The 8,010-nt window shown below is 37.0% G+C and overlaps 1 protein-coding gene across 1 annotated transcript; it reads right to left on the bottom strand.

Annotated features, from left to right (window-relative positions):
• Positions 1-8,010, bottom strand: POD1 (POLLEN DEFECTIVE IN GUIDANCE-like protein). The gene is made up of 11 exons (XM_011072246.3): positions 7,387-8,010; positions 6,016-6,167; positions 5,592-5,695; positions 4,113-4,201; positions 3,877-3,950; positions 2,834-2,984; positions 2,573-2,740; positions 1,945-2,042; positions 1,710-1,832; positions 990-1,058; positions 1-683 (listed from the first exon to the last, which is right to left on the bottom strand). The coding sequence occupies exons 1-11, from the start codon at positions 7,973-7,975 to the stop codon at positions 483-485; spliced, it is 1,818 nt and encodes a 605-aa protein (XP_011070548.2). The 5' UTR covers positions 7,976-8,010; the 3' UTR covers positions 1-482.

Here is an 8,010-nt window from a genome sequence, read left to right as displayed (position 1 = left end):
AGGGGTATAAATATAAATATCTCTAAAAAAATCATTAATCTTTCTGCACACTTGGAAGAAAAGATTTCCATGGAATTTTGCAGAAATCTACAAAACCTACTGGCTATATAGCTCCAGCAGTTCCTGATATTTCCATAACATGTATCTATGATAAATATAAGAGCATATAGCATCCATTTGCGGACAGTATTACTTTGAGAGGAAAGTAATACATGATAAGACTGTACAACCTTAAATTACTCATTAATCCATGCTATTACCTTCCTACATGTTACTCATCCACAATCTGTCGTCCTGTGATGTAATGCAAAACTGGACGGATATGGATATCCAGGCGCTGTGTGATGATGATATCCATTCGCCACGTGCTTTACTTTTTGGACTGAGGATCAATTGACCCGTTGCACGACAACTCTCAATGCAGATATACAAGTATCCATCAAAGCCAATCTTGAATTTTGTCTGTCACATCTACGATAGCCTTAATCAGAGTGAAGCTTCCTTCTCTCACACCTTCTGACATACCACCTCGCATGTTTACGAAGGCCCAAGCCGATCATCATCTTAAGACTAGCAAGCATCACAAAGGTCATGGCTAACAACACTAAAATCCAAAAGATTCTCCATGGAAGTGGATGATATGGGAGATGGGCCGCATAAACAGGTCGGAGTACTCGAATTACCTAATACAGCACGAGTATCATCACAAACCACCAGTAAACACATAGTTGGTCCAACTTTAGTAGCTGGCATACGAGTGAACTCTTAAGCTTGGGGGAAAAAGAAATAATTATCTTCAAGTGCTAATAATAAGCTTATAGCATCACGAAGACGTCAATAATTCAACTTGAAAATGGTCGAGTTCTTCAGGAATTGCATAGGTCGTCCATTTTAGTAGCTGGGTTAAGGCTGTCTTCAAAGTGGGGGAAAATAGAAAATTTACTAAAAATAAGCACATAGCAACATTGGTTGCCCATATCATTACTTACCACACAAGCTGGTGCCAAAGGAACAAAAGTGAGGTTCTTCTTCCCATTCTCTGTTTGAAGATTTAATGTCTGGAAAAAGAGCATAAATTAGAAAGCTTGACTTATACATTATCCAAGCTCATAAAGTCAAGTTCTCCTAAAAACATTATCACCATTATCCAATCTCACCCGGAAAAGCAATTCATAATAATCAATCAAGGAAGAAGGTAAAGAAGAAAATACTATTTTGATTGATAAACAATAGGGTAAATTACAATGACCTTCCCTGAGGTTCGGCATAATTACGAATACCCACTTATTGTTTGAAAAATTACTAATAACCCACTGATTTTAACAGCCATCTATAAATTAGCCCAATTCGTTAAGTTTTTATTCATATTTTCTGGTGAACTGGCGAAAATGCTCTTGTAGATTAAGAATTATAATAAGTTTTTTTTTTTAAATTTTCTAATTTTTTTATAGACTAAGTGGATAATTTTTAAAAAAAATTCATCCACCCAACTCTTAGTTTTTTTTACAAAATTTTATTTTTTTTAAAAACAAAAAAAAAACAGTAAGGACAAACTTGACAATTTCATAACTTCATCCAAGGATAACATAATATCATCAAACATCGGGGGGTGTTCGTAATTTTTCAAACGAGGCCTGTATCCATAATTATGCCAAGCCTCAAGGGAAGTCGTTGTAATTTGCCCTAAAAAATATTTGCTATAAAGATACCTGCTTGCAAAGATCTTCCAGAAATTCGGAGAATGCAATCGGCTTTATGTCATTGAACTTAGCAATAAATGAGTGTTTTATTATATCAATCATAACTTCACATATGTAAACAACCAGCGCATTCTGCAAGATGCACACAAGAAAATGATCAGAATATGGACTCGTAATCCAACTTCTCTGTTCCATTTACTACTTGAGTGATGTTAATTTGTACCATATCTAAGCGGATACTTACACAAAGAAAACTTTCAAACCAAGGACCCTCAGCTTCCAGTATATTTTGAGCTAAAACAAAGATGACAAATGCTGATATATGGAACCGCTCAACTGAATCTGGACATGAGCAATTAACGAAAAGAATATGTCAGATTGCTTTTTCCAACCAGAAAAACATAATAGCTGATGTACAAACATAACATTGTCTAGCTAAAAATTAAAAATATTGAGGAAACATTGTAGAGGTCTAATGTCTATCAGATATGCACATGGCAAGAAATAATAGTTGCACAGTACTTGCAGAAAAGGGCGCAACTACTCAGTCCAAGTACATCAAAAAGACAATCTTAGCAAGTGGGAGAGGTTTCAAAGGTTTTAGGAACTGGCAGTTCTAATGTAGTAGGATTTGTTTGAATTTAAACACAAAAATGTCAAGTTTCCAAGGATCAGTTGGACATTCAGCCCTGTACTGAAGCAGATGATCAGCAATGAAGCAGCACCAGAGAGTATACTCTCGTACATTTCTTATAGAGACATCCGAATTTTTTGTTGAACCAGATCTTTTTGATATGCAAATAATGTATGGAAATGAAGCTAAACCAAACATTGTAATATAAAAGCTTTCGGACAGGTCAAACATCACTCACCAAAGTATACCAAACTGTGAACATTGTCCTTGCTATAACGTTTGAACACGTTGCTTTTAATCTCAGCAAAATTGTTAGAAACAAGCATAGCAAATAGTGCGTTATTATGAGCAACTATACAGGTTGACAAAGTAATTGCCTGAGCTAATAAGATGAATGAATGAATGAGTATGAGCAGTTAAGGAATTACAGTGATGCAAGACTTAATAATAAAATAGTTCCAGTATAATAAAAATAAATGTATTATGACCAGAAGGATATTAGAAGAAGCAACTGCTAAGGCTTCATCTGAAATAAATCTCCACAACCAAAATTGCATGTTTTCCGGTGAGCAGTTTGCTAGTCCATCTGCTGAATTGAACAGAGCTTGCATTACATCACCACCAAAACTTTGGCATAATTTATCAAATATCTGCCAACAAAAGAGCAATATTATCTTATAACCTCTATTACACATACAAAAGGCCAAACACTAAATAAAATGCTAGAATTCCAGCAGTAGGGTCAAGCAAAAGCTGTAAAATTCATACTAGAAAAAAATCTGTTTACATACAAAACTTGATAGAAGAAATTACAAATAACAGATTATATTTGAGAGTAAATGGAAACAAGGATATGAAAAATTATCTCGGTCAAGTAAATTTAACCGAGGATTACTGTCCCCCACTTCCCCTCAACAGTGCTTTCAGCAGCAATGAAGTTAAGTAGTATAGTATTGCTATTAGTTCATACAGTTTCAACTTAATTTTTCCCCTCAAATTATATTCAAAATTTTAAGTTTCATACTATTTGCAAAAGATAATTGATTCATGTCTTACACCATAATTCTACACAGATTTAGCTACTAAAAAAAATTAACTAACTCAATTATAATATTGAAGAATGTAAAACAGCTAGTGTTATTTTCAGGTGTTGTGTTTTAAGTGCAGGGTTTGTCATTAGGATGGTAATGTTTAGATGAAAGGGGAACAAAAAGGAAAATGGGTAATGCTATTGAAACTATGGTATCCAGATAGTTGCTCCATTATTACTAGGTCTCTCTTGGCAGTGTCCACAGTGAACCATGAATCAGCATGTCGAAAAGTTCTTTGGAGCATTTTCCAGCCCTTTTCAATAGCAGAACCATTTATTCTTAATAATTTACCACACCATAACAGAGTTCAAACTTCATGTTCAAGATACGTAGAACTTTAAAACCAAAAACTGGAGTAAGACAAGTATCCTAATTGGAAGTCCTATGGACATAAATCAGAAAACAACTCATGTGACAATAAAGTTGACCATGGTTCTAATTCGTATCATACCTCCAAGACATTGTAGACCACGTAAAGCTTAATAATTCCTTGGCCACGGATCATGTGATAAATTAAGCTGATATCTGATCCAGACAAAAATAATTAGAACAAATTATCATTATGCACTTTCCGAGGTGGATTAGGTATTGATTGGGAGTTTAGTCACCAAGCAAGCCAATAAATCTTGGGAAAAGAACTGCACAGAAACTTGGTGAAAGAATGTGGACCAAATATATTTACTAGACCTGCTTGTTGTAATAGAGTGACTCCACTAACCAGGACGACAAAGCAGCCAAAATCAGAGAGCTCCGCTGATGAAGGCCTCTTGAACTGCCTGCCACAGTCATGGTTAAATTACTCTGTAACAAACAGGGTCCCTTAAGAATTAAATGGTATAATTACATCACAACCGAATCAAGCATTCAGATTTGAACAAGTTGGCTGCTACACTGTACTTACAGATATGTGTTGATGCAGGGTACAACACAATCACAAAGAACACAGGAATAAAAGGATTAGACCTACCTAGCAGCTTTAGCCATTATTCAAGATGCTTTAAATATTATACCAACAGCTAAAAATTATCCCTCTTTTGTCCAGTTAATGAGCTTAAAAGACTGGGTACACAAACACATACACTCAGGGCACATGAGTGGAAAAGCTGAATCTCTAACAATAATAGCGTTTGAAAACTGCATGCTATCAAGGTGTGCTTAATTTGCCTCCTCATATGCATTAGGATTCATTTTGTTCTATTCAAGAAAACTTAGATTCTTTATCTCATATCAAGTAATATTTAGTTAAGTGAACATCCTAGAAGGGTAAGTTGTGTGTCCATCGAGAATTTTGGCTATTGCAATGAGGTTAATTGCATTCTCTTACCAGTCAATTCACTATGACACTTAAAAAAACGATACCTATGTTATAATACATTACTAAAAGAATAGCCCTAAACCTGGCCAAGGATATTGGTGGTTGCGCGAGTGTAGCACTTGTCAATTTGCGAAACTATGCTCATACCCTGGAGAGTGTTTTAAACTTTTAGGGAAGAACACATAACTGAGTGCCTCCTCTGTAAGATCAGATCACCTGGTGGTTAAAATGAAACTGGAACTAGAGACCTCATGTGCCAGTTGTAATAATCTAAGCAACTCCTGGGTACTTAGTGAGCCAATCCTCAATTTCATGCTTACTCTATTTCTAATGATGAGAAAATCATTGGCCTCACAAAATCTTTGAGCTTTCTGCTTAATGTATTACAGAAGAAAATAACAAAACTTATATGATTAATTGTGTGAGCTCATGAGTAAACTTCTGGGATCCATGGGAATATATCAGACCTATACTATTTCTGTTGAACATTCCAATAGAATTTTAATAAAGGTGAGATGGTTAAAGGTCCTCGTGTTGACTATAATGCCAGACAGACAGAAGAACTCAGATACCATTAATTTCAACAAGCCTTTCAGAAATCTTTTCCTTGTTCTGCTTCTTTTTTTGGCTATCTTGTTAGACCAGCACGATTAATGTCTCAAGACATTCTTATTAACCTATGAAATGCCAAGTCATGGATATTTCATGCTCATCTTAAACGGGCTTAGAACAAGCTAGCTTTCAATTTCGCCTGGCATGGTGTATGAAACACATATTTACCTAGAGGACTGAAGAAATAACATAGAACATTTTACTCCAGAAGGAATTGACTAGAGAGAGATGGAACTGACCTGGTTTTAAGAAGCCTCCAGAAGGTCATGATGATCCTAGTTGGCATGATGGTTAAGAGTGACAGGAATGAGTCGAAGCAGACAAAGAAGCCAAAATTGATAAGCTGCAAATGATCATGCAAATCTTTTCATTAAACATCCAATAAATGGAATTCAACTCCTAACTAACACAACATTTGACTATTCCCAGAAGCAAATCAATGTGGTCCTACACCGTCAATTGAAAAAGGAAAAGAATAACGAGACCTGATTTCATCTGATTTACTAAATTCCAGAAATGATACAGCCAGAAACGACACATAAAACACTAAATGTGCATATCCATTAATGAGAAAGAGAAACCAGCCACCAAGTAAAAACAAATAAAGGATGAGTTACATCAAAATTTGCAAGTAAATCAAATCAGACAAGTTTACCACCTTACCAGTTCACAACGCCATGGCAGTCGGAATATAGTATCATAAACTCGTTCCCGTTCTTTTTCATTGCCAATGGTGGTAGTGCTCCGCAAGGCATTTCCAGCATACATTTCTTCCATGAAATATTTCATTGGTGACTTCTCCACGGGAAATGTATCTGATAGAAAATCACAATTTTGTCACTAAGAGAACAGGAAATATAAACAAGAAAATCAAAACCTGAGTTAATAAGCAATCAGATGCTCCATTACTAGCAGATGTAATCATCATAAGGTTTAAAATTTCCAAACCCGGAAGCCAAGCAAAAACGGTATTCATCAAATCAGCGAAGGACACACATTCACCAACCCAGCTTATGATGAACTGACTTTTTCATGGTACTCTAAACCAAAAGATGACAAAGCAAAAAATAGTAAGTGCAACACTGTCAAAATGGAGACAGTCGGCCTTCTCAGCACACTGCATGCTCCTATACATAACCAACAGAATGGGAGAACCAACATTTTGTGTGGCGCATAGAAAGGTGCATCTGTTTTAATTTTTGGAAAAAGAAAAAGAATCAGTGTAGGCAGCTAAAAATATAGCAACCGAACAGAAGATTCACCAATAATTCCATCTACTTGGAGTTACTTGAGCACAAATTACAGTGATCCAGAAGATCCAAGGAAGAAATGGGTGACAGTTTCAACTCAAACAGCAGACAACCATGGAAGCACAATAATAAGGTGGGAAATAAGCAAAATACTTATTTTGCCATCATATGTTCATGTATGGGAATCCCAAACATTTGAATCTCTCTATCCACAAGATTAGTTTTGAATACTAGATAAAAGTTTAACAACAATGCAGATAAAAATGCAAAGAAAGGAGCATAAAGTTTGGTTCAATTATGGAGAAGGCATCACAAATATACCATTTCTGTGTTAAGATCAGAAATGTTCGCCATCTCAAACTTTGATTCTACATGAGTAGGAGTATAGTAAAGTGAAAATCATTGTCGTACTATATCCAGCATTTCTAAGAAGATGGCTGATTAATTTTTCACAATTGTAATTGCTCCTTAAGCTACTATTATGGCTGAAAAAGAATACCATTAACAGAGGACTTCTGTAAGTGTCCTCAATTGAACTGCTTCACATTTTACAGTCACTAATTTTACGCTGCCAGAACTACTACGGGAATTTCGAATTTGCTAATTCACCATTTCACCATCTACTTAAACACACATATCCTAAAATTGTAAAATACCAGAACTGAATCCTGATTTGAAGATCAATAGTCAGACTTCCAATAGCACTTTGCTCCAATCATAAACGCCATATCACACACGCAAACACAGTTGAAATCAACAAATCCGGAGGATAAAATCAACTTACAATTGGGATCTTCAGCCATTAATTTCTTCCAATCCAAGGTACCCTCCTTCTCCAATTTCCTACCGTTCAACTCCACTCGCTGGTCCGAACTGATTTCCGTACCAGCACTCCGATCCTCTCCCGTTTCTTCCTTCACCTTTTCATCGTTTTTACCACTCTCCTCACTCACCATCTCCGTACTCCCTCCATTCATCGCATTGCCTACATTCCTCTGCCTCAACTCCCCGAACTGCGGCAGCTGTGTCACTGTACGCACCGCGGAATCACCCTCGTTATCAACATCCGGTACCACAGCAACCTCCGTCACTGTACCCACCGTACAACTGTAATTCACATCTCCATTGATCCCAGATACTTCAGTCATTACATCCTCAGAAATCACCGACGACTCCTGGAGGCTTTTTCCTCTTCTGCTCTTCTTCTTCTTCTTCTTGCGCGAGGGAGATGATCCCGCGCGGTCCCCAAGCGCGGGGGGATCGGAGATAGAGCGGGACAAGGAGGCGGTTGTAGTGGGGGACATCGCATCGTCGTAATCCGAGACCGCTAGGATGTCGAAGGACAGTTTCTGGCCGCCGGATCTCAATGCCATGGATGGTGGGGGGGGGGGGGGAGGGCAGTGGCAGT

Source organism: Sesamum indicum, linkage group LG2, assembly GCF_026168435.1.
Source record: "Sesamum indicum cultivar Baizhima isolate 11 linkage group LG2, ASM2616843v1, whole genome shotgun sequence".
Taxonomy (NCBI): domain Eukaryota; kingdom Viridiplantae; phylum Streptophyta; class Magnoliopsida; order Lamiales; family Pedaliaceae; genus Sesamum; species Sesamum indicum.
Note: the sequence above shows the minus strand (reverse complement) of the source record. Positions and strands in the feature narration are given on the sequence as shown.

Coding starts and splice junctions, on each gene's coding strand:
- POD1 (XM_011072246.3), bottom strand. CDS start 7,975: ATGGCATTGAGATCCGGCGGCCAGAAACTGTCCTTCGACATCCTAGCG. Junction 6,168..7,386: donor AATGGCTGAAGATCCCAATT/GTAAGTTGATTT, acceptor ATTTTCTATCAG/ATACATTTCCCGTGGAGAAG. Junction 684..989: donor CTTTGGCACCAGCTTGTGTG/GTAAGTAATGAT, acceptor GTGCTGTATTAG/GTAATTCGAGTACTCCGACC.